Raw genomic sequence first — 26,182 nt, forward strand, 5'->3', positions numbered from 1 at the left:
TGTCTGTCTGGCTCTGTGTGTTTCTGTTTCTGTCTGTCTGTCTGGCTCTGACTGTCTGGCTCTGTCTGTCTGACTGTGTGTCTGGCTCTGTCTGTCTGGCTCTGTGTGTTTCTGTTTCTGTCTGTGTGTCTGGCTCTGTCTGTCTGGCTCTGTCTGTGTGTCTGGCTCTGTGTGTCTGGCTCTGTCTGTGTGTCTGGCTCTGTCTGACTGTGTCTGGCTCTGTCTGTCTGACTCTGTTTCTGTTTCTGTCTGTCTGTCTGGCTCTGACTGTCTGGCTCTGTCTGTCTGACTGTGTGTCTGGCTCTGTCTGTCTGGCTCTGTGTGTTTCTGTTTCTGTCTGTCTGTCTGGCTCTGACTGTCTGGCTCTGTCTGTCTGACTGTGTGTCTGGCTCTGTCTGTCTGGCTCTGTGTGTTTCTGTTTCTGTCTGTGTGTCTGGCTCTGTCTGTCTGGCTCTGTCTGTGTGTCTGGCTCTGTGTGTCTGGCTCTGTCTGTGTGTCTGGCTCTGTCTGTCTGGCTCTGTCTGTGTGTCTGGCTCTGTGTGTCTGGCTCTGTCTGTGTGTCTGGCTCTGTCTGTCTGACTCTGTCTGTGTGTCTGGCTCTGTCTGACTGTGTGTCTGGCTCTGTCTGTCTGACTGTGTGTCTGGCTCTGTCTGTCTGGCTCTGTGTGTTTCTGTTTCTGTCTGTGTGTCTGGCTCTGTCTGTCTGACTCTGTTTCTGTTTCTGTCTGTGTGTCTGGCTCTGTCTGTGTGTCTGGCTCTGTCTGTGTGTCTGGCTCTGTCTGTCTGACTGTGTCTGGCTCTGTCTGTCTGACTCTGTTTCTGTTTCTGTCTGTCTGTCTGGCTCTGACTGTCTGACTCTGTGTGTTTCTGTCTGTGTGTCTGGCTCTGACTGTCTGGCTCTGTCTGTCTGACTGTGTGTCTGGCTCTGTCTGTCTGGCTCTGTGTGTTTCTGTTTCTGTCTGTGTGTCTGGCTCTGACTGGCTCTGTGTGTTTCTGTCTGTGTGTCTGGCTCTGTCTGTCTGGCTCTGTCTGTCTGGCTCTGTGTGTTTCTGTTTCTGTCTGTGTGTCTGGCTCTGTCTGTCTGGCTCTGTCTGTCTGGCTCTGTGTGTTTCTGTTTCTGTCTGTGTGTCTGGCTCTGACTGTCTGACTCTGTCTGTGTGTCTGGCTCTGTGTGTCTGGCTCTGTCTGTGTGTCTGGCTCTGTCTGTCTGACTCTGTCTGTGTGTCTGGCTCTGTGTGTCTGGCTCTGTCTGTGTGTCTGGCTCTGTCTGTCTGACTCTGTCTGTGTGTCTGGCTCTGTCTGTGTGTCTGGCTCTGTCTGTCTGACTCTGTCTGTCTGACTGTGTGTCTGGCTCTGTCTGACTGTGTGTCTGGCTCTGTCTGTCTGACTGTGTGTCTGGCTCTGTCTGTCTGGCTCTGTGTGTTTCTGTTTCTGTCTGTGTGTCTGGCTCTGTCTGTCTGGCTCTGTCTGTCTGGCTCTGTGTGTTTCTGTTTCTGTCTGTGTGTCTGGCTCTGTCTGTCTGACTCTGTTTCTGTTTCTGTCTGTGTGTCTGGCTCTGTCTGTCTGGCTCTGTCTGTCTGACTGTGTGTCTGGCTCTGTCTGTCTGGCTCTGTGTGTTTCTGTTTCTGTCTGTGTGTCTGGCTCTGTCTGTCTGGCTCTGTCTGTCTGACTGTGTGTCTGGCTCTGTCTGTCTGGCTCTGTGTGTTTCTGTTTCTGTCTGTGTGTCTGGCTCTGACTGTCTGACTCTGTGTGTTTCTGTCTGTGTGTCTGGCTCTGACTGTCTGACTCTGTGTTTCTGTCTGTGTGTCTGGCTCTGTCTGTCTGGCTCTGTCTGTCTGACTGTGTGTCTGGCTCTGTCTGTCTGGCTCTGTGTGTTTCTGTTTCTGTCTGTGTGTCTGGCTCTGTCTGTCTGACTGTGTGTCTGGCTCTGTCTGTCTGGCTCTGTGTGTTTCTGTTTCTGTCTGTGTGTCTGGCTCTGTCTGTCTGACTGTGTGTCTGGCTCTGTCTGTCTGGCTCTGTGTGTTTCTGTTTCTGTCTGTGTGTCTGGCTCTGTCACTGTCTGGTACGTGGGTGTTGCTGTTAATTGATCTGTCAATCAAAAAGTGAAGCTGGTGTAAGTGATGAGGGAGCGATGCCGCTTGAGCGTTATTAAAATTCCAGCCAGGTATCTGAGTGCCAGGCTCTGCTGATAGAATTTCAGTCACGTTTTATTCTCATCCCTAGTGTTTGTGCCAGATGATGACGGCAGAGGGACTGACACAAGAGCCTTGGAGGCACAGACTGCGATTCCATTACCTTCCCCCGCCTGGGGAGAGGGGCAGCAAGCGGACCTCAGCCGGGGAGAAGCCGTGATCTTTCCCACTTCGCCTGGACATGGGCAGCAAATCATTCCGGAATACCCCAGCACGCCGAGCTCGCGGGAGAGACGGGGACCTCTCTTGACTCATCAATCTTCCCGGTTTCCCAGTCATCCCAAACTCCCAGCCCGTCCTTCGGATCAAAGACCGGGGACTCGAACTGACTCGGAGCCGGGAGACATCCCAGCAGCACGGGATTCCCAGTCAGCTTCGCGAGCCGCACTCCATCCCGAATCTCTGGAAACACAGAATTCCCCAGAAAGATCTGGTATTTCACAAGGTCTTGCAAACTTTACAATTGCTGCAGTTGCAGACCCCGCCCCCAACCCTACCCCAAACCCCGCCCCCACCCCAAACCCCGCCCCCATTCCCGTCTCCACTCCCGGACCGAGCTCCGTCTCCACTCCCGGACCGAGCTCCGTCTCCACTCCCGGACCGAGCTCCGTCTCCACTCCCGGACCGAGCTCCGTCTCCACTCCCGGACCGAGCTCCGTCTCCACTCCCGGACCGAGCTCCGTCTCCACTCCCGGACCGAGCTCCGTCTCCACTCCCGGACCGAGCTCCGTCTCCGTCTCCACTCCCGGACCGAGCTCCGTCTCCGTCTCCACTCCCGGACCGAGCTCCGTCTCCGTCTCCACTCCCGGACCGAGCTCCGGCTCCGTCTCCACTCCCGGACCGAGCTGCGGCTCCGTCTCCACTCCCGGACCGAGCTCCGGCTCCGTCTCCGTCTCCACTCCCGGACCGGGCTCCGTCTCCGTCTCCACTCCCGGACCGAGCTCCGTCTCCGTCTCCACTCCCGGACCGAGCTCCGTCTCCGTCTCCACTCCCGGACCGAGCTCCGTCTCTGTCTCCACTCCCGGTCCGAGCTCCGTCTCCGTCTCCACTCCCGGACCGAGCTCCGTCTCCGTCTCCGTCTCCACTCCCGGACCGAACTCCGTCTCCGTCTCCACTCCCGGACCGAGCTCCGTCTCCGTCTCCACTCCCGGACCGAGCTCCGTCTCCGTCTCCAGTCCCGGACCGAGCTCCGTCTCCGTCTCCACTCCCGGACCGAGCTCCATCTCCACCCCCGGACCGAGCTCCGGCTCCACTCCCGGACCGAGCTCCGTTTCCACTCCCGGACCGAGCTCCGTTTCCACTCCCGGACCGAGCTCCGTTTCCACTCCCGGACCGAGCTCCAGCTCCACTCCCAGACCGAGCTCCAGCTCCACTCCCGGACCGAGCTCCGTTTCCACTCCCGGACCGAGCTCCAGCTCCACTCCCAGACCGAGCTCCAGCTCCACTCCCGGACAGAGCTCCGGCTCCACTCCCAGTCCATTCTCTCTATTCGTAGCTGAAAATATAACCATGATCAACGATGCATGGTTATCAAGTTTGAAGAATTCATTAACTCCATCTTCAGCTCCTCAAACTGAAGACCAGGAGAACGCGATGAGCCAAAGCAGGACCAAACTGAGCAGCCCCCCTGCCCTGGACCCATCGGAGAGACCCTGGGGTGTGTTCCCCGGGTCAGACACAGAGTCCGGCTCAGGGCAACAGCCTCTGCTGACTGGCACCTGGACACTGGGGCCTCCTGAGGTGAACACGAGTGAAGAAGATGTGGACACCAGAAGTGATGCCAATACCCGCCCGGCCAGTCCTTCACCGAGGTCAAAAGCCCACCCAAAGACCGGAGGAGAACTTGTAACGGGCACTTCACTAAAAACTGACCGAGTGTCAACGGCACCAAAAACTGACCGAGTGTCAACGGCACCAAAAACTGACCGAGTGTCAACGGCACCAAAAACTGACCGAGTGTCAACGGCCCAATCAGCAGTGAGGATTCCACCGTCAGTGGCGACGCCGTTTAATGTCTCCCCGAGCAATTCAGGAGCTGAGGTTCCCCACGGTCAGCGGAGGAGCGGCCAACGGGACCGCTCTTACCCGCCTGACCACCATCATTCGGCAGGCCGCGAGGTTGAGCTAGGGTCCGGGCCCCCGATATGGCACGAGGCAGAGGCGGAGACTCCAGCCCACGACCTTTCTACCCGTCTAAGTGATCTGGCCAACAAGGGGGCGGCGGAGATGTCCCCGGGGAGTGACTCTGCGATCAGGGTGGAGAGATCCAGTACAGCATGGACTGACCGCCAGGACCAAGACTCCCTCCCTGCCAGCTCCAGTGAGCTTATCACAACTCAGTCAGAGCAAGACAGGAAACAGGATAGTGAGTCAGAGCAAGATGTGCCTCTCGTCTCTCGGGCCACTGACATTCCTGCATCAGAATCGCTCCCTGCTCAAAATACAAACACACAGAATCTCACAAACAATCTCAAGATGAGTTCAGTGGCAGGGACGGTGAATCAGCTTGATACCAGTCGTTGGAAGTTAGATTTCAAAGACACTTCATCAGACTTTGATGGGACCATTACTTCAGCTCTCATCCGAGCAATAACTAAACCAGTGTCCGGGTCCTGGAATGTGTTTGAAGTTCCTGAGTCGATGACCCATTCTTCAAACCTTCCAGTACAGGAAGTTACTAATGGCCCTGAGACAGACACAGAAACACTGAGCTCTGAGTCAGGACCCAGCGGCAGTGTCGGTCCCTCTGACATACTTTCAGCAGTTACCTCTCTGGGTGGTGCCGGCATGACCCAGGAGGCTCGGTCACGGTTACCAGCAACGGACAAAAATACCTTCGCAACACAAGGGGCGGCGTCCACTAACGGAATCCCCAGCTCCGTTTCATTCACCCCGGGGGCGAGTCTCTCTGCCGTTTCCGTTGATGGGAGTGGAGGTGAAGCGACGGCGAGTGAGGTGACTGGGGATAATGGCGGTCTTACAGGCAGGGGGGCTGGGATTGTGGGTGCTGGAGACACCGTGATGGAGGGCGGTGAGAATGTGACGGTGCTCACCTTCACCGAGGATGGAATGACCAGGGTCTTGGCGACTCACAGCCAAAGGTTAGAGGTTACCCCGCGGGCTAAAACCAGTTCAGGAATCGCGGCCAGTTCTGAGATGTCAGGGAGCGAAAAGGACGGCGGCGGAATGAATACTCTCCGTGGCAGCGTTACAGAAACAATGGTTACCACAGAACCTTCTGGAAAAACCCTTTGGTCCGAGGGTGGAACCAGTTCACCAGCAGACTCTGGAGGGGAAAATATGGCAGAGCCTCCAACCGAGGTTAACGTTGTATCTAGGGACAGAGTCCCATCCACCTTCAACCCAAGAACACCTGCACCAGAGCCCACCAAACCACGCCCACCAGCAAACGTAATTCCTCCACCTATTGAAGTTGACCACAGTACATCTCCGCCCAACGAGATGGACCTTCCAACCCAAGCGATCTTTCCAACCACCCTGTCATTCACATGGTTGCCAGGTAGATCTTCAACAGTCTCTGAGGGGTCCCCATCACTGACCAGTACCAGAGGAACCCTCACTCCGACTTCAACTAAAACCACAAAGCCCAGATCTGATGAACCAACATCGTCTTCAGGAAGGACCATCAAGCCACAAACGTCTGCTGCAGAGAGACTCAGAGAGACCTTGGCACCAGCAATGAACCAAACTTTCCAGGAGGTGACCGAGGTGGGAAGATCAGCGGTTGCCTCGGGGACACCACCCTTTACTCCAAGATTCTTGGATCAAACCCAATCTGATACCAGGTCCCCACCGTCTCCTTTGCTCCCCGCGCTGACCTACTCTGATGTTGTTTCAGTGACAAACTTGGCACCGCTTCGACCATCTCCACCCACCCTTGAGACAGCATCTCAACCACTGTCAGATCAAACAGGCACAGGGAACTCACAAACACTTGGCAGCTCCTTCATAAATGCTGGTGTCTCAGATAGCCAGGAACCAGCCTTGCCAACCACCATCAATATGAAGATTACAGCTCCTCCTTCTCCAGCTTCTTCTTCTGAAGAGCTTGCAGCCAGTGTGGGACCTCCCTCATCTGGGACGCTCCAGTTGGGATCACTGCCTGATGATGGTTCTCCCGGGCCCAGTGTCACACAATCAGCTGAGCCCGGGGTAAGTGAACGGTGGCAAAGGGAAATGCTGCCCACGCTTGCTGCTCCACACTCCACCACCACTGAGGGCTTTTGGACTTGGAGTCAGTCTGATTTAGTGACAGTGTCAACCAGTCCTGGGGTTGTCCCAACCTCGGGGTCCTCAGATTCTCCTCAAGGAGCAACATCTCTTTCATCAGTTACAACAATACCCAAATCAGTGACAACTCATAGGATTCCCACCACCTCAACACCGAGCAAGACCAACAGCTGGACCCCGAGCGAGACCAACAGTTGGACACCGAGCAAGACCGACAGCTGGACAACGAGTGGGACCAACAGCTGGACACCGAGCAAGACCAACAGCTGGACACCGAGCAAGACCAACAGTTGGACACCGAGCGGGACCAACAGCTGGACACCGAGCGGGACCAACAGCTGGACACCGAGCGGGACCAACAGCTGGACACCGAGCGGGACCAACAGCTGGACACCGAGCGGGACCAACAGCTGGACACCGAGCGGGACCAACAGCTGGACACCGAGCGGGACCAACAGCTGGACACCCAGCAAGACCAACAGCTGGACACCAAGCGGGGCCAACAGCTGGACACCGAGCAAAACTGACAGCTGGACACCGAGCGGGACCGACAGCTGGACACCGAGCGGGACCGACAGCTGGAGACCGAGCAGGACCGACAGCTGGAGACCGAGCAAGACCGACAGCTGGAGACCGAGCTGGACCGACAGCTGGAGACCGAGCAAGACCGACAGCTGGACACCGAGCAAGACCGACAGCTGGACACCGAGCAAGACCGACAGCTGGACACCGAGCGGAACCGACAGCCGGACACCGAGCTGGACCGACAGCTGGACACCGAGCAGGACCGACAGCCGGACACCGAGCAGGACCGACAGCCGGACACCGAGCAGGACCGACAGCCGGACACCGAGCAAGACCGACAGCTGGACACCGAGCAGGACCGACAGCTGGACACCGAGCAGGACCGACAGCCGGACACCGAGCAGGACCGACAGCCGGACACCGAGCAGGACCGACAGCCGGACACCGAGCAGGACCGACAGCTGGACACCGAGCAGGACCGACAGCCGGACACCGAGCAGGACCGACAGCTGGACACCGAGCAGGACCGACAGCTGGACACCGAGCAGGACCGACAGCCGGACACCGAGCAAGACCGACAGCCGGACACCGAGCAAGACCGACAGCTGGACACCGAGCAGGACCGACAGCTGGACACCGAGCAAGACCAACAGCTGGACACCAAGCAGGACCAACAGCTGGACACTGAGTGGGGATGACGCCTCTGTAACCTCGCCCACCCCGGTCATCGGAACGCTGGCGTCACTGATGCTAACATCCCAGCCGCTGCAGCCTCGCGTTGACCCGCGTCTCAGACCAACTTCGGCAGCCGGTAATACCGAGCCCGAGAGAGCCGTGCAAAGCACGGTGCACCAACACACACCGAGCACACACGGCCAGACGATGGACCCAGTCCCATCCTTCACTCCAACAGAGAGACGCAAACAGATTTTCATCGTGGAGAACCAGCTGCCGCTGATCAAAGGTGAGCTTGATGACCAACTGACCAATCCCGGGCTCGAATGGTCAGAACTAACCTCCGACCCTGGGCCAGAGTTTCTCTGCATGTTGTGTTGGGGAGCGTCGACAATCTACATGGGGCGATTGTAAACGTAGTCAGAACCATTCATTCCCCGGGGTTGGATGAGAGACTGGGAGTGGGGGGTGGGGTTGGATGGTTTCCCGAGTTACCTTCACTAGAATTGTCCAGGGGTGTGTCCAGGGACACCGTTAGTGACACAGCGACATCAACATAGTCCCATTGTGGAACAGTGGGATATAGAGAAAGGAAAGTCCTTCATTTCTACAGCGCCTTTCACAACCACAGGACGTCCCGCATCAGTTTTTAGCTAATAATTTCCAGGGACCGGAGCGCACAAATCCAGGCTAACACTCCCAGTGCAGTGCTGAGGGAGCACTGCGCTGTCGGAGGTGCCTTCTTTCGGATGAGACGTTAAACCGAGGCCTCGTCTGCCCCCTCAAGTGGACGTAAAAGATCCCAGGGCACTATTTTGAAGAAGAGCAGGGGGCGGGAGTTCTCCCCGGTGTCCTGGGGCCAATATTTATCCCTCAACCAACATCGCTAAAACAGATTATCTGGTCATTATCACATTGCTGTTTGTGGGAGCTTGCTGTGCACAAATTGGCTGCCCCATTTCCCACATTGCAACAGTGACTACACTTCAAAAAGTACTTCATTGGCTGTATAGCGCTTTGAGACTTCCGGTGGTTGTGAAAGGCGCTATAGAAATGAGTCTTTTTTAATGAAGTACTTTTGAAGTGTGGTCACTGTTGTAATGTAGGAAACGCGGCAGCCAATTTGTGCACAGCAAGATCCCACAAACAGCAATGTGATAATGACCAGATAATCTGTTTTAGTGATGTAGATTGAGGGATAAATATTGTCCCCAGGACACCGGGGAGAACTCCCCTGCTCTTCTTCAAAATAGTGCCATGGGATCTTTTACATCCACCTGAGAGAGCAGACGGGGCCTCAGTTTAACGTCTCATCCAAAAGACGGCACCTCCGACTGTGGGATATAGAGACACAGACTGGGAACTGTAGAATATAGAGGGGGCACACTGGGAACAGTGGGATATAGAGGATAGAAACTTGGAAAGTGGGATATAGAAGGGAAGCACTGGGAACAGTCGAAAGTTGGATAAATTCAAAGGGCAGGGGCGGCAGCTGGGGTTTGAGTGGGTGCCTCCTGGAGGGAGAGAGTGGACGGTTTGTGGGAGTGGGTTTATCAGAGAGACCACACTGGCAGTGGAGGGGAAATCACAACAAGTCCTGGGTTCCATCTCCGGCCATTGGGTACGAGCTTTGCTCAGGGTTTAGTCTAAATGTTGATGTGGAAAAATGGTCAAAGCTTCCAACGGTCGTATCAATAAAACAGCCCTGTTGCTGGACAGCAGCCAGTCAGCAAACCCCAGGCTTCAGTCAGATGTTCCACAGACAGGGCCTGAGGTGCTGACAGAGACAGACCGGTTGTCTGCCGCTGAATATTAATATTTCAGAACAAGTTCTGTGGTGGTCAGACCCCTTTTTCGGTTACTTTTCTCCCCGGAATGTACAGCACAGAGACAGGCCATTCGGCCCACCTGGTCCGTGCCGGTGTTTCTGCTCCACACCAGCCTCCTCCCGCCCCTCTTCATCTCACCCCATCAGCGTATCCTTCTAGTCCTTTCTCCCTCGTGTGTTTATTTAGCTTCCCCTTAAATGTATCCCTGCAATTCGCCTCAACCACTCCCTGTGGTAGCGAGTGCCACATTCTCACCACTCTCTGGGTAAAGGAGTTTCTCCTGAATTCCTTAATGGATTTATTAATGACTATCTTATATTTATGGCCCCTAGTTTGGGACTACGCTTCAAAAGTACTTCCTTGGCAGTAAAGCACTTTGGAACGTCCTGAAGTCGTGAAAGGTGCCTAAAAATACAAGTTCTTTTATCCAGTAACTTGGTCCCTTTAGTGCCGAGTGCCTCAGTACAGGGGAGGAGAGTGAGAGTTTCTCAGAGATTGTTACAAATGTCACCAGCTTCACCCCAAATAACAGCAACTTGCCTTTATATAGCGCCTTTAACGTAGTAAAACGTCCCAAGGTGCTTCACAGGAGCGATTATCAGACAAGATTTGACCCCGAGCCACGTAAGGAGATATTAGGGCCGGTGACCAAAAGCTTGGTCAAAGAGGTCGGTTTTAAGGAGCGTCTTAAAGGAGGAGAGAGAGCCGGAGAGGTTTAGGGAGGGAATTCCAGAGCTCGGGGCCCAGGCAACAGAAGGCACGGCTGCCAAAGGTTGAGCGATTATAATCAGGGATGCTCAAGAGGCCAGAATTGGAGGAGGGCGGATATCTCGGGGGGGGGGGGGGGGGGGGTCGTGTGGCTGGAGGAGATTACAGAGATGGGGGGGGGGGGGTCGAGTGGCTGGAGGAGATTACAGAGATAGGGAGGGGCGAGACCATGGAGGGATTTGAAAACGAGGATGAGAATTTTAACTTGCCGTCTCTTCCAGAGGGTGCCACTGTGAAGATTCCAACAAAACTCGTTCTGAACATGAGCTTCACCCTACACTTGGGAGATCCGACATCTGAAGTATACCAGAACCTGGCCCAGGATTTCACACACAAAGTGAGGGTTCCAAATCACGCCCCTTCCCATAAATCTCTCGGCCCAGTCAGCTTGTCCCGCAGTAGTGTCGGTATTCTGAGGCGGAGTGTAATTGTGCTGTTGTGTGATGTGCCTGCTCCCCAACTCTCGGACAACTCACACAGGCCCCTGGTCTCCTCCCGACCCCAGCCTGTGCCCGATGATGTAGCGAGTGTGTGGTCACAGCGAGACTCGGTTACACCGGAACACCGCTGTTCATCAGCTGTTTCTCGATGCTCTGAGTGGCCAATCGCTGCTCACCTTATTTAAGTTCCCAGGTTACCAATTTCCTAAGCAGTGTGGGTAAACTAAGCATTCACGGACCAGGGGAAACCTTCTGGTTTATCTTACGCCAATGGAGGGTGACGATCACTGGGAACCTGGTCACACCGAGTGTCTCGGGGAACCTGCTCACACCGGGTGTCTCGGGGAACCTGGTCACACCGGGTGTCTCGGGGAACCTGCTCACACCGAGTGTCTCGGGGAACCTGCTCACACCGGGTGTCTCGGGGAACCTGCTCACACCGAGTGTCTCGGGGAACCTGCTCACACCGAGTGTCTCGGGGAACCTGCTCACACCGGGTGTCTCGGGGAACCTGGTCACACCGGGTGTCTCGGGGAACCTGCTCACACCGAGTGTCTCGGGGAACCTGGTCACACCGGGTGTCTCGGGGAACCTGCTCACACCGAGTGTCTCGGGGAACCTGCTCACACCGGGTGTCTCGGGGAACCTGGTCACACCGAGTGTCTCGGGGAACCTGGTCACACCGGGTGTCTCGGGGAACCTGCTCACACCGAGTGTCTCGGGGAACCTGGTCACACCGGGTGTCTCGGGGAACCTGCTCACACCGAGTGTCTCGGGGAACCTGGTCACACCGAGTGTCTCGGGGAACCTGGTCACACCGAGTGTCTCGGGGAACCTGCTCACACCGGGTGTCTCGGGGAACCTGGTCACACCGGGTGTCTCGGGGAACCTGGTCACACCGGGTGTCTCGGGGAACCTGCTCACACCGGGTGTCTCGGGGAACCTGCTCACACCGGGTGTCTCGGGGAACCTGCTCACACCGAGTGTCTCGGGGAACCTGCTCACACCGAGTGTCTCGGGGAACCTGCTCACACCTGGTGTCTCGGGGAACCTGCTCACACCGGGTGTCTCGGGGAACCTGCTCACACCGGGTGTCTCGGGGAACCTGCTCACACCGAGTGTCTCGGGGAACCTGCTCACACCGGGTGTCTCGGGGAACCTGCTCACACCGAGTGTCTCGGGGAACCTGCTCACACCGAGTGTCTCGGGGAACCTGCTCACACCGAGTGTCTCGGGGAACCTGCTCACACCGGGTGTCTCGGGGAACCTGGTCACACCGGGTGTCTCGGGGAACCTGCTCACACCGGGTGTCTCGGGGAACCTGCTCACACCGGGTGTCTCGGGGAACCTGGTCACACCGGGTGTCTCGGGGAACCTGCTCACACCGAGTGTCTCGGGGAACCTGCTCACACCGAGTGTCTCGGGGAACCTGCTCACACCGGGTGTCTCGGGGAACCTGCTCACACCGGGTGTCTCGGGGAACCTGCTCACACCGGGTGTCTCGGGGAACCTGGTCACACCGGGTGTCTCGGGGAACCTGCTCACACCGGGTGTCTCGGGGAACCTGCTCACACCGGGTGTCTCGGGGAACCTGCTCACACTGCGAGTTTTTACATCGTCTTTTAGGAAATTGAGATCAATTTAAATTTACTCATCCAATTTTCTGCAGGTTTCTCCATTTTATAAGAAAGTTCCTGGATTTCAGCAGTTGCTGGTTAAACACTTCAGGTGATTAATGTTAAACTCATTGATTTACTCATCATGCAGTCTCGTGTTGAGAGTCCTTTCATCCATCCAAAATTGGCATTTACCAGAACTTCTAATATTAATCCTCCCCCTTTCCTCCATCATTAATACTCTCTACCGGTGTCTCCATCGTTAGGATATTGTGTGAATACAGTGTGTCTGGGATATTGTCTGTGGACACAGTGTGTGTTCCCTGTGGACACAGTGTGTGTTCCCTGTGGACACTGTGTGTGTGTGTGTGTGTGTGTGTTCCCTGTGGACACTGTGTGTGTGTGTTCCCTGTGGACACTGTGTGTGTGTGTGTTCCCTGTGGACACTGTGTGTGTGTGTGTTCCCTGTGGACACTGTGTGTGTTCCCTGTGGACACTGTGTGTGTTCCCTGTGGACACTGTGTGTGTTCCCTGTGGACACTGTGTGTGTTCCCTGTGGACACTGTGTGTGTTCCCTGTGGACACTGTGTGTGTTCCCTGTGGACACTGTGTGTTCCCTGTGGACACTGTGTGTGTGTGTTCCCTGTGGACGCTGTGTGTATGTGTGTGTCCTGTGGACACTGTGTGTGTATGTGTTCCCTGTGGACGCTGTGTGTATGTGTGTTCCCTGTGGACACTGTGTGTGTGTGTTCCCTGTGGACGCTGTGTGTGTATGTGTTCCCTGTGGACACTGTGTGTGTGTGTTCCCTGTGGACACTGTGTGTGTGTGTTCCCTGTGGACGCTGTGTGTGTGTGTTCCCTGTGGACGCTGTGTGTGTGTGTGTGTGTTCCCTGTGGACGCTGTGTGTGTGTGTTCCCTGTGGACGCTGTGTGTGTGTGTGTGTGTGTGTGTTCCCTGTGGACGCTGTGTGTGTGTGTGTGTTCCCTGTGGACGCTGTGTGTGTGTGTGTGTTCCCTGTGGACACTGTGTGTGTGTGTTCCCTGTGGACACTGTGTGTGTGTGTGTTCCCTGTGGACACTGTGTGTGTGTGTGTTCCCTGTGGACACTGTGTGTGTGTGTGTTCCCTGTGGACACTGTGTGTGTGTGTGTTCCCTGTGGACGCTGTGTGTGTGTATGTGTGTTCCCTGTGGACACTGTGTGTGTGTGTTCCCTGTGGACGCTGTGTGTGTATGTGTTCCCTGTGGACACTGTGTGTGTGTGTTCCCTGTGGACACTGTGTGTGTGTGTTCCCTGTGGACGCTGTGTGTGTGTGTTCCCTGTGGACGCTGTGTGTGTGTGTGTGTGTTCCCTGTGGACGCTGTGTGTGTGTGTTCCCTGTGGACGCTGTGTGTGTGTGTGTTCCCTGTGGACGCTGTGTGTGTGTGTGTGTTCCCTGTGGACACTGTGTGTGTGTGTGTGTTCCCTGTGGACACTGTGTGTGTGTGTTCCCTGTGGACACTGTGTGTGTGTGTGTTCCCTGTGGACACTGTGTGTGTGTGTGTTCCCTGTGGACACTGTGTGTTCCCTGTGGACACTGTGTGTGTGTGTGTGTTCCCTGTGGACACTGTGTGTGTGTGTGTTCCCTGTGGACACTGTGTGTGTGTGTGTTCCCTGTGGACACTGTGTGTGTGTGTGTTCCCTGTGGACACTGTGTGTGTTCCCTGTGGACACTGTGTGTGTGTGTGTTCCCTGTGGACACTGTGTGTGTGTGTGTGTTCCCTGTGGACACTGTGTGTGTGTGTTCCCTGTGGACGCTGTGTGTGTGTGTTCCCTGTGGACGCTGTGTGTGTGTGTGTGTTCCCTGTGGACGCTGTGTGTGTGTGTGTGTGTGTTCCCTGTGGACACTGTGTGTGTGTGTGTTCCCTGTGGACACTGTGTGTGTGTGTGTGTTCCCTGTGGACACTGTGTGTGTGTGTGTTCCCTGTGGACACTGTGTGTGTGTGTGTTCCCTGTGGACACTGTGTGTGTGTGTGTTCCCTGTGGACACTGTGTGTGTGTGTGTTCCCTGTGGACACTGTGTGTGTGTGTGTTCCCTGTGGACACTGTGTGTGTGTGTGTGTGTTCCCTGTGGACACTGTGTGTGTTCCCTGTGGACACTGTGTGTGTGTGTGTTCCCTGTGGACACTGTGTGTGTGTGTGTTCCCTGTGGACACTGTGTGTGTGTGTTCCCTGTGGACACTGTGTGTGTGTTCCCTGTGGACGCTGTGTGTGTGTGTGTGTGTGTTCCCTGTGGACACTGTGTGTGTGTGTTCCCTGTGGACACTGTGTGTGTGTGTTCCCTGTGGACACTGTGTGTGTGTGTGTTCCCTGTGGACACTGTGTGTGTGTGTGTTCCCTGTGGACACTGTGTGTGTGTGTGTGTGTTCCCTGTGGACACTGTGTGTGTGTGTGTGTGTGTTCCCTGTGGACACTGTGTGTGTGTGTGTTCCCTGTGGACACTGTGTGTGTGTGTGTTCCCTGTGGACACTGTGTGTGTTCCCTGTGGACACTGTGTGTGTGTGTGTTCCCTGTGGACACTGTGTGTGTGTGTGTGTGTGTTCCCTGTGGACACTGTGTGTGTGTGTTCCCTGTGGACGCTGTGTGTGTGTGTTCCCTGTGGACGCTGTGTGTATGTGTGTGTTCCCTGTGGACGCTGTGTGTGTGTGTGTGTGTGTGTTCCCTGTGGACACTGTGTGTGTGTGTGTTCCCTGTGGACACTGTGTGTGTGTGTTCCCTGTGGACGCTGTGTGTGTGTGTTCCCTGTGGACGCTGTGTGTATGTGTGTGTTCCCTGTGGACGCTGTGTGTGTGTGTGTGTGTGTGTTCCCTGTGGACACTGTGTGTGTGTGTGTTCCCTGTGGACACTGTGTGTGTGTGTGTGTTCCCTGTGGACACTGTGTGTGTGTGTGTTCCCTGTGGACACTGTGTGTGTGTGTGTTCCCTGTGGACACTGTGTGTGTGTGTGTTCCCTGTGGACACTGTGTGTGTGTGTTCCCTGTGGACACTGTGTGTGTGTGTTCCCTGTGGACGCTGTGTGTGTGTGTGTGTGTGTGTTCCCTGTGGACACTGTGTGTGTGTGTGTGTGTGTGTGTGTTCACTGTGTGTGTGTGTTCCCTGTGGACACTGTGTGTGTGTGTGTGTGTTCCCTGTGGACACTGTGTGTGTGTGTGTTCCCTGTGGACACTTGTGTGTGTGTGTTCCCTGTGGACACTGTGTGTGTGTGTGTTCCCTGTGGACACTGTGTGTGTGTGTGTTCCCTGTGGACACTGTGTGTGTTCCCTGTGGACACTGTGTGTGTTCCCTGTGGACACTGTGTGTGTGTGTTCCCTGTGGACACTGTGTGTGTGTGTTCCCTGTGGACACTGTGTGTGTGTGTGTTCCCTGTGGACACTGTGTGTGTGTGTGTTCCCTGTGGACACTGTGTGTGTGTGTGTTCCCTGTGGACACTGTGTGTGTTCCCTGTGGACACTGTGTGTGTTCCCTGTGGACACTGTGTGTGTGTGTTCCCTGTGGACACTGTGTGTGTGTGTTCCCTGTGGACACTGTGTGTGTGTGTGTTCCCTGTGGACACTGTGTGTGTGTGTGTTCCCTGTGGACACTGTGTGTGTGTGTGTTCCCTGTGGACACTGTGTGTGTGTGTGTTCCCTGTGGACACTGTGTGTGTGTTCCCTGTGGACACTGTGTGTGTGTGTTCCCTGTGGACACTGTGTGTGTGTGTGTGTTCCCTGTGGACACTGTGTGTGTGTGTTCCCTGTGGACACTGTGTGTGTGTGTGTTCCCTGTGGACACTGTGTGTGTGTGTGTTCCCTGTGGTCACTGTGTGTGTGTGTTCCCTGTGGACACTGTGTGTGTGTGTGTGTTCCCTGTGGACACTATATGTGTGTGTGTTCCCTGTGTGTGTGTGTGTGTGTGTTCCCTGTGGACACTGTGTGTGTGTGTGTTCCCTGTGGACACTATATGTGTGTGTGTTCCCTGTGGACACTGTGTGTGTGTGTGTGTTCCCTGTGGTCACTGTGTGTGTGTGTTCCCTGTGGACACTGTGTGTGTGTGTGTTCCCTGTGGACACTATATGTGTGTGTGTTCCCTGTGGACACTGTGTGTGTGTGTGTGTGTGTGTGTGTGTGTTCCCTGTGGACACCGTGTGTGTGTGTTCCCTGTGGACACCGTGTGTGTGTGTGTGTCTGTTCCCGGCTCTTGTCTTATTTCACCATCCTGTTGTCGCAGTGCGGGGAGCGTGCTGATTGAATTCGACGCTGTCTTCAGTGCGAAGGAAATTCAAGCTTATCTGCTGGACCCCGACTCGATCTTCAATATCACCGGCCTGCGCGACAAGATCACTGGCGGGTTTGAGATTGGCGGAGCCCGGGTGGTGAGAGTGTATGTCACAGGTAATTATCACCAAACAACTGTACAAACCCCACCTTCTCTAAACACACACACACCTGATCATGGAGGGGAGAGGAGGACAACTCTGGTCTCCCCTCATACTTTCCTTGTTGTCCCCTCTTCTCTTCAGTCTTCTTGAGTACAGAAGATTAAGGGGTGATCTGATCGAGGTGTTTAAGATGATTAAAGTATTTGATAGGATAGAGAGAGAGAAACTATTTCCCCTGGTGGGGGGAGTCCAGAACAAGGGGGCAGAACCTTAAAATTAGAGCCAGGCCGTTCAGGGGTGATGTCAGGAAGCACTTCTTCACACAAAGGGCAGTGGGAATCTGGAACTCTCTCCCCCAAGAAGCTGTTGAGGTTGCGGGGGTCAACTGAAAATTCCAAAACTGAGATTGATAAGATTTTTGTTAGGCCAGGGTATTATGGGTTATGGAACCAAGGCGGGTCGCTGGAGTTAAGATACAGATCAGCCACGATCTAATGGAATGGCGGAACAGGCTCGAGGGGCTGAATGGCCGCCTCCTGTTCCCTCACTGTTGTTGTGGAATTCCTACTTTGGGTGAAGGGCTGGCGAGAGCCCCTGGAGATGGACCCAGGCAGGAGGCCGCATCCTTCAGGAGAGCAATCCTCTTAAATATTAATGAATTAAATGAACTGTTTTGTGCCTTTATGTCTCTCCCTGCAGAGGATTTCATTGGTTTGTGCGGTGAGGTGTTTTCCTGCCGGACTGGGTTCCAGTGCATTCACAGCGAGACGAGGAACGTGACCTGTACGTCCCTCTGCCACACGGACTACTGCAAAAACAGCGGCATCTGCACTCACCGCCGGGGCCAGGAGCCCATGTGCCAGTAAGTGAGCTATTTTTCCACTGGCTTGTTGGTAGTGATTGTTGGCTTCAGTACGGACCGGGAATCTTGTGCCAGCTGCTATCCGACACACTCTCAAACAACACCAACAACAACAACAATGTGTATTTATATAGCGCCTTTAACCTAGTAAAACGTCCCAAGGCGCTGCACAGGTGTATTTTAAGACAAAGGATTTGACACCGAGCCACATAAGGAGAAATTAGGGCAGGTGACCAAAAGCTTGGTCAAAGAGGTCGGTTTTAAGGAGCGTCTTAAAGATGGAGAGAGAGACGGAGAAGTTATTCCAGAGTTTAGGGCCCAGGCAACAGAAGGCACGGCCACCAATGGTGGAGCGATTCACAGAATCACAGAATCCCCACAGTGCAGATAGAGGCCATTTCGGCCCATCGAGCCTGCACCAACACACATCCCACCCTATCCCCGTAACCCCACGTATTTAATCCCCTAACACTAAGGGTCAATTTATCATAGCCAAATCAACCTAACCCGCACATCTTTGGACTGTGGGAGGAAACCGGAGCACCCGGAGGAAACCCACGCAAACACGGGGAGAATGTGCAAACTCCACACAGACAGTCGCCCGAGGCCGGATTTGAATCCGGGTCCCTGGCGCTGTGAGGCAACAGTGCTATGCCACCGTGCCCCCTTTTTTTTTTAAAACAAAGGTTTCCTTGAGTGGACCAATTTTTTATCCATAAGTAAAAAGAAAAGGCCATCATAAATAAGCTTGTAGTCCTGTTTTAGATCAAATTCAGTATCGACTCTGAACCTGGGTTATTCTGTTATAGATTTTATGCTCATCTCAAGCCAACAATATGTCATGTATACACATTCACTATATAAAGAATGAGTTGCGATGCAGTTGTGACACAAAAATGCAGAACGTACAGTGAGTTTCGAGATGATTTCGCTCTGCTCCTTGTTGGTTTTAATTTCTTTTTCGTAACGTTTCTGCAGGGCATTGTACATCTGTAGCAGCCGATCGCTCTTTTCATCTGCCTTTGAAGCATTGCCCTCTTTGAGACCCGCTCTGTGCCATGGTTGAGGTTCTGTCTGTATTTGAGCATCTCTGGTTGTTACAAAGTCCTTCATCAGCTGTTGCAGTCGCAGTTTTTCCTGGATTTCTGATAGCTCACTCCCCAACAGTTCATTCTTCCGCCGAAGTTTCTTCAACTTTCTCTGTATGTGCTCATTTTCAGCACAAAGCTGCAGACACCTGTGTATGGGCGGGATGTCCATCAGAGCCGGCGCACGGAGTGAGAGTAAAGCCAGGCCTCAGGCCTCAGGCCTCCCGTTGCTAGGCACCCAGGCTTCGGGCCTCGGTGCGCGGCCGCGCCCCCTGCCACTGGGATTATAATCAGGGATGCCCAAGAGGGCAGAATTAGAGGAGCGCAGATATCTCGTGGCGGGGGGGCGGGTTGTGGGGCTGGAGGAGATTACAGAGATAGGGAGGGGCGAGGGCCATGGAGGGATTTGAAAACAAGGATGAGAATTTTGAAATCGAGGCGTTGCTTAACTGGGAGCCAATGTAGGTCAGCGAGCACAGGGGGTGATGGGTGAATGGGACTTGGTGCGAGTTAGGACACGGGCAGCTGAGTTTTGGATCACCTCAAGTTTACGTCGGATAGAATGGGGAGGCCAGCCAGGAGTGCGTTGGAATAGTCAAGTCTAGAGGTAACAAAGGAATGGATGAGGGTTTCAGCAGCAACAACAACAACAACTTGTATTTATATAGCACCAACTAACTACCAGCCAAACAGAAATGGGCCAACTAGCTCCGCTGGTGGCTCAGTGGGCGCACACACTGCCTGGTGTGACAAAGAGCCAAACACACAGCGGGGAAGTCTGAGGTTTATCTCCATTCTCTGAGCTGATCCAGCCTGGGATGGTGGTCAGGACGTTGGGTCCCTGAGGTAAAATCAGTAAGGGTTTCTTCTCCTGATGCCATTCACAGTACACAATTCACCAGTACATGGTGGACACTGGGTAAGGGCGGGGTGAGGCTCTGCTGTGACGCTTTCATTGGTGGAATAGCCTGTCGGTGCTCACTATTTAGGCTCAAAATGTGAAGAACGACCACTTGAATGAGGTATCAGATGGCAACAACATTGGGCCAATCCTCAGGAAGGAGGCCCAATGGACCAAATCCCTTCCCACTGTACAGAATCCCAATGGACCAAACCCCTTCCCATTCACTCCCATTGTACAGAATCCCAATGGACCAAACCCCTTCCTATTCACTCCTATTGTACAGAATCCCAATGGACTAAACCCCTTCCCATTCACTCCCATGGTACAGAATCCCAATGGACCAAACCCCTTCCCATTCACTCCTATTGTACAGAATCCCAATGGACTAAACCCCTTCCCATTCACTCCCATGGTACAGAATCCCAATGGACCAAACCCCTTCCCATTCACTCCCATTGTACAGAATCCCAATGGACCAAACCCCTTCCCATTCACTCCCATGGTACAGAATCCCAATGGACCAAACCCCTTCCCATTCACTCCCATTGTACAGAATCCCAATGGACCAAACCCCTTCCCATTCACTCCCATTATACAGGATCCCAATGGACCAAACCCCTTCCCATTCACTCCCATTGCAAAGAATCCCAATGGACCCAAACCCCTTCCCATTCACTCCCACTGTACAGAATCCCAATGGACCCAAACCCCTTCCCATTCACTCCCATTGCAAAGAATCCCAATGGACCAAACCCCTTCCCATTCACTCCCATTGTACAGAATCCCAATGGACCAAACCCCTTCCCATTCACTCCCACTGTACAGAATCCCAATGGACCAAACCCCTTCCCATTCACTCCCACTGTATAGAATCCCAATGGACGAAACCCCTTCCTATTCACTCCCATTGTACAGAATCCCAATGGACCCAAACCCCTTCCCATTCACTCCCATGATACTGTACCACATAACAGACTTATTTGGAAAATAGAATACGTGGGATTAAAGGGACGGTGGTAACATGAGTACGTAATTGGCTAAGGGAGAGGAGGCAGACAGTAGTGGTGAACGGATGGTTTTCTGACTGGAGAGAAGGATGCAGTGGGGTCCCCCAGGGGTCAGTATTTAGGACCATTGTATATAAATGACCTGGATTTAGGTACAGGGAGTACAATTTAAGTTTGTGGATGATGCAAAACTTGGCAATATAAATAGTGAGCAGGATAGTATCAGATTTCAGGAGGACGTAGACTGGTGAAATGGACAGACACACGGCAGCTGCAATTTAATGTGAATAAGTGTGAAGTGATGCACTTTGGGAGGAACAACATGGCGAGGCAGTAAAATCTAAATGGTACTAATTTGAGGAGGCGTACAAGATCAGAGGGACCTGGGGGTGCACATTCACAAATCATTGATGGTGGCAGGGCAAGGTGAGAAGGCGGTGAAGAAAGCGTAGGGGATACTTGACTTTGTAAATGGAGACATTGAATATAAAAATAAGAAAGTCACGCTAAACCTTTACAACTCACTGGTTAGGCCTCAGCTGGAGTATTGTGGACAATTCTGGGCACCACACCTTAGGAAAGATGTCAAGGCCTTGGGAGAGGGTACAGAGGAGATTTACCAGGATGATACCAGGAATGAGGGACTTCAGTTATGTAGAGAGATTGGAGAAGCTGGGATTGTTCTCCTTAGAGTAGAAAAAGTTAAGGGGAGACTTGAGAGATGTTTTCAAAATGATGAGGGGTTTTGATAGAGCAAGTAGGGAGAAACGGTTTCCTTTGGCAATTACCGTCCCATCAGTCTACTCTCAATCATCAGCAAAGTGATGGAAGGTGTCGTCGACAGTGCTATCAAGCGGCACTTACTCACCAATAACCTGCTCACTGATGCCCAGTTTGGGTTCCGCCAAGACCACTGTAAAGTCTGGGGGTTGTACTGTTAATAACGACACAGACTTCAGGAGTAACAAACAAACGGGTCTTTACTATTCGAAGGTCAGGGCGAATCTGCCCCAGCAATCCTGCCACAACACTTATATACTGGTGTGGTCACTGTCGGTATTACAGTATACAGAAGCCAAACAAGTAGTGCCACACCTAAAGTAGTTCTCTTAAAGGTGGACGGTTACATACAATAGTTTCCTTAAAGGTAGACGGGTACATACACTACAATCCTCCCTTTTTAGCTTATTACTTACAGAGTCCCCATTAAACATACATATCTTCAACTTCATATAAAACACTTTACAGATATAATCTCGGTGGGAAACAGTCCACAAGGTCAGTCTCTGCGGGAACAGTTCACAGATTCAGTCTCCGATCTTGACTTGGTCCGAACAACATCTCTTTGGTGTAGCCGGTTCACATGGATAGTGTGACTCCTCCATAGCCTTTTCCTTGACGTAACAGCTTGAACTTTCGTCCTGTTGAACCAGCAGTGCCGACTTTTATAACCAACTGGCTGTCTTGATAATTTCCCACTTTTCAACTAATTTAGCTCCTTTCGTAGGTCCCCTCCTGAGCTGGTAGAAGTGATAATATTTTAGATAGTTATTGTCTTCTGCCTCTTCTTTTTCTTTTCTGCCTTTTTGAGACTCTCGGGGCTCCTTTCTCGGCTGCCAGCTGTAGCGCCACCAACTCTCTATGTTCCTTAGACCTTAAGTGTTTCATCCTGATTTCAGCACTTTGGGAGTTTTCCTCACAACTTGGGCAGACCAGATCCTCGTAATATTCAGTGTCACTCAACAGGTCATGGTAATATTCGGGGTCGTCCTGAGTTAGGCCAGCGAGAGGGCCTTCTACTTCCTCCTTACCCATCTGGACGTTAGCTGACTGTGGTTCCTTCCCTAGACATCTTTCTTGAAAAGACTTCTTCATGCATTCATCTTCATCCCGCTTGATACGCTTATCAATTACTTCATAAAAGGTGATGAGTCGAAGAAGAGATGATGAGTCGAAAGAAGAGATGAATAAGGCTTTTATTAGCTAAGAAGAGACCATGCTTCTTCGTGAGTGACTGAACAAGTCTGAACGAAACCCACACAGTGGTGGGTGGAGTCAGCTGAGGCATGCCTCCATACACAGCGCCACCCAGAGGTGGCAATATACAATACAGTGGTTTACCACATTCACCCCTTGTTTAATGTGAAGTCCGGCGGGGTGAAGGGTACTACAAGTTAAGTCTATCAGGAGGCCTTGTCTGACGTCCTGATCGTCGTGGTGGCGGCGGTGGTGTTACAGCATCCGACGTCGGGTCTGGTGTCTGGGTGGTTGGCGAAGATTCCTGGGGCTTTGGCATGCCGTCTGCAAGGGTTGGGTTGGGAGGGGTGGTGGGGGATAACAGTGGTAAGGGGGATAACGGTGGTAAGGGGGATAACGGTGGTAATTCAGGGGTACCCGAGGGTGCGAGATCTCGTATGGAGAACGTGTCCTCCCGCCCGTCTGGGTATGTCACCCAGGCATACTGGGGGTTGGCGTGTAGGAGGTGCACCCGCTCGACCAGGGGGTCCGTTTTATGCGTCCTCACGTGCCTCCGCAGTAGGACGGGCCCAGGAGAAGTCAACCATGCCGGTAGCGAGGTTCCCGATGTAGACTTCCGGGGGAAAACGAACATTTTCTCATGAGGGGTCGCATTAGTGGCAGTACAAAGCAGTGACTGAATGGAGTGGAGCGCTGCAGGGAGGACCTCCTGCCAGTGGGAGGTCGGAAGGCCCTTAGATTTTAGTGCTAAGAGGACTGCCTTCCAAACCGTCGCGTTCTCCCTTTCCACCTGGCCGTTCCCCCGGGGGTTGTAACTGGTGGTCCTGCTCGTGGCGATACCTCTTGTTAGCAGGTACTGCCGAAGTTCGTCGCTCATGAACGATGAGCCCCTGTCGCTATGTATATAGCTGGGGAACCCGAACAGAGCGAAGATGTCATTCAGACACTTGATGACCGTGGTACTGGTCATGTCTGGGCAAGGGATGGCAAAGGGGAAACGGGAGTACTCATCAACTATGTTGAGGAAGTACACATTGCGGTCAGCGGAGGGGAGGGGCCCTTTAAAATCGACGCTCAGGCGTTCGAAGGGGCGGGTGGCCTTGATCAGGCTTGCTCTGTCCGGCCTATAGAAGTGCGGTTTGCACTCGGCGCAGATTTGGCAGCTCTTGGTCATGGTCCTGACCTCCTCGATGGAGTAGGGCAGGTTACGGGATTTGATAAAATGGAAAAACCTGGTGACCCCCGGGTGGCAGAGGTCATTGTGGAGGGACTGCAGCCTATCACTCTGCGCGTTGGCGCATGTACCACGTGATAGGGCATCTGGGGGCTCATTGAGTTTCCCTGGCCGATACAAGATATCATAATTGTAGGTGGAGAGTTCGATTCTCCACCTCAAGATCTTGTCGTTCTTGATTTTACCCCTCTGCTTATTATTAAACATAAAAGCTACTGAACGCTGGTCAGTGAGCAGGGTAAATCGTTTCCCGGCCAGGTAATGTCTCCAGTGACGCACCGCTTCTACAATAGCCTGGGCCTCCTTTTCGACGGAGAAGTGTCTCGTCTCGGGGCCCTGGAGGGTCCTTGAGAAAAAGGCCACGGGTCTGCCCGCCTGGTTAAGGGTCGCGGCTAGGGCGAAGTCGGAGGCATCGCTCTCCACTTGGAAGGGGATGGACTCATCCACCGCGTGCATTGCGGCCTTCGCGATATCGTTCTTGATAAGAGTGAAGGCTGCACACGCCTCTGGTGTCAGGGGGAAGGAGGTGGCTTTGATGAGGGGCCTGGCTTTGTCTGCATAGAGGGGCACCCACTGGGCGTAGTAGGAGAAAAACCCCAGGCATCTCTTCAGTGCTTTTTGGCAGTGGGGAAGGGGTAGCTCCATTAGGGGGCGCATTCTGTCGGGGTCGGGCCCGATGACTCCGTTCTCCACCACGCAGCCGAGGATGGCCAGGCGCTTGGTGTGAAACATACATTTTTCCTTATTGTACGTTAGGTTCAGCCGTTGGGCCGTACGGAGGAAATTTGCTAGATTAACGTCGTGGTCCTGCTGGTCGTGGCCGCAGATGGTGACGTTATCCAAATAGGGGAAGGTTGCCCGCAGCGCGTTCTGGTCAACCATTCGGTCCATCTCCCTTTGGAAGACCGAAACCCCGTTGGTGACGCCGAAGGGGGCCCGAAGGAAGTGGTAGAGGCGGCCGTTTGCCTCGAAGGCAGTATACTGGCGGTCCTCATGGCGGATGGGCAGCTGGTGGTACGCTGACTTAAGGTCGATGGTGGAGAATACTTTGTATTGCGCAATCTGATTGACCATATCAGATATGCGAGGGAGGGGGTACGCGTCCAGCTGGGTGTACCGGTTTATGGTTTGGCTGTAGTCGATTACCATGCGGCGTTTTGCAGTGGTTTTAACGACTACAACCTGGGCTCGCCAGGGGCTAGTGCTACCTTCGATAATGCCCTCCTTCAAGAGCCGCTCCACCTCAGAGCTGATAAAAGCTCTGTCCCCGGCACTGTACCGCCTGCTTTTGGTAGCGATGGGTTTACAGTCGCGGGTGAGGTTAGCGAACAGGGGAGGGGGGGGGACTTTTAATGTGGAAAGGCTGCAGGTGGTTTGCAGCGGGCGATTTAAAAGTTGTTGGTTGCAGACTGTGAGTGGGGGGAGGGGTCCACCGTATGCTAGTGTGACACTATTAAGGTGGCACTGAAAATCCAACCCTAGCAGGACGGCAGTGCAAAGACGGGGCAGGACTAGCAGTTTAAATTTTTGATATTCAGTGCCCCCTACTGACAGGGTCACCACACAGTAGCCGCTGATGTCCATTGACTGGGACTTGGACGCCATAGAAATGCGATGGTGCGTTGGCAGAATCGTGAGGGAGTGGCTACGTACCGTGTCGGGGTGGACGAAACTCTCTGTGCTCCCGCTGTCGATCAGGCAACTGGTGGCGCGGCCGTTTACCGCGATATCCATCATGGAGCTGGATAGATGGTGAGGGTGGCCTTGATCCAGCGTCACGGAGGCCAGTATGTGGCTTAGTGAGTCACTATAGTCATCCGCCGAGACGGTGGTCGGTTCCGGTGACGAAATGGCGGTTGAGTGCGTTGGATACGATGGCGGCGGATGCCATGCGGCCGGGGGTACACAAAATGGCGGATAAGATGGCTGCTCCCACGGCCCGCACGCTGCGCTGCTGGCTGGCTTCCCCTTGCAGGCGTTAGCGTAATGGCCTTTCTTCCCGCAGCCCGAGCAGGTAGCTGTCTTAGCTGGGCAGTGCGCTCTGGGATGTTTTAACTGGCCACAGAAATAGCATTTTTGGGCCTGGTTACTGGGCATCGAAGCAGTTCTTACCGGAGGCTGCTGTCTCGGTTGGGTCGCTGCAGCGGTTGGTGCCGGGGGCGGCGGTCCCGTGTCCCACGGTTTCGATTGCCATGTCTCGGCGCCGTTACGGGGGTATGCCTCGAGGTTTCGGTGGGCCTCCTCTAACGAGAGCGCAAGGGCAATGGCCGTCTTCAGGTCGGGTTCCTTGCTTTCTAGCAGTCTCTGCCGGGTGTGGTCTGACTGGAGGCCCCTGACGAAGGCATCACAGGCGAGTCCCTGCGCGTGCTCCACAGCCGTTACCGCTTTACAATCGCAGTCTCTGCAGAGTGCCAGTAGCGC

At 53.9% G+C, this 26,182-nt stretch overlaps 1 protein-coding gene across 3 annotated transcripts in view; it reads left to right on the forward strand.

Annotated features, from left to right (window-relative positions):
* vap (vascular associated protein) overlaps positions 1-26,182 on the forward strand; it is a 59,331-nt gene that overhangs the window by 14,792 nt on the left and 18,357 nt on the right. For 2 of the 3 annotated variants that reach the window (XM_086000092.1, XM_086000094.1), the window contains exons 3-7: positions 2,224-7,932; positions 10,462-10,577; positions 12,350-12,408; positions 16,539-16,702; positions 17,389-17,551. In XM_086000092.1, the coding sequence (XP_085856218.1) occupies positions 2,224-7,932; positions 10,462-10,577; positions 12,350-12,408; positions 16,539-16,702; positions 17,389-17,551 (6,211 nt within the window). Of the gene's footprint in view, positions 1-2,223; positions 7,933-10,461; positions 10,578-12,349; positions 12,409-16,538; positions 16,703-17,388; positions 17,552-26,182 lie in introns of those variants that run through there. The other variant, XM_086000095.1, reaches the window with a different exon arrangement.

Source organism: Somniosus microcephalus, chromosome 11 (assembly GCF_052327205.1).
Source record: "Somniosus microcephalus isolate GS21.2 chromosome 11, FLI_Smic_1.0, whole genome shotgun sequence".
Classification (NCBI taxonomy): Eukaryota; Metazoa; Chordata; class Chondrichthyes; order Squaliformes; family Somniosidae; genus Somniosus; species Somniosus microcephalus.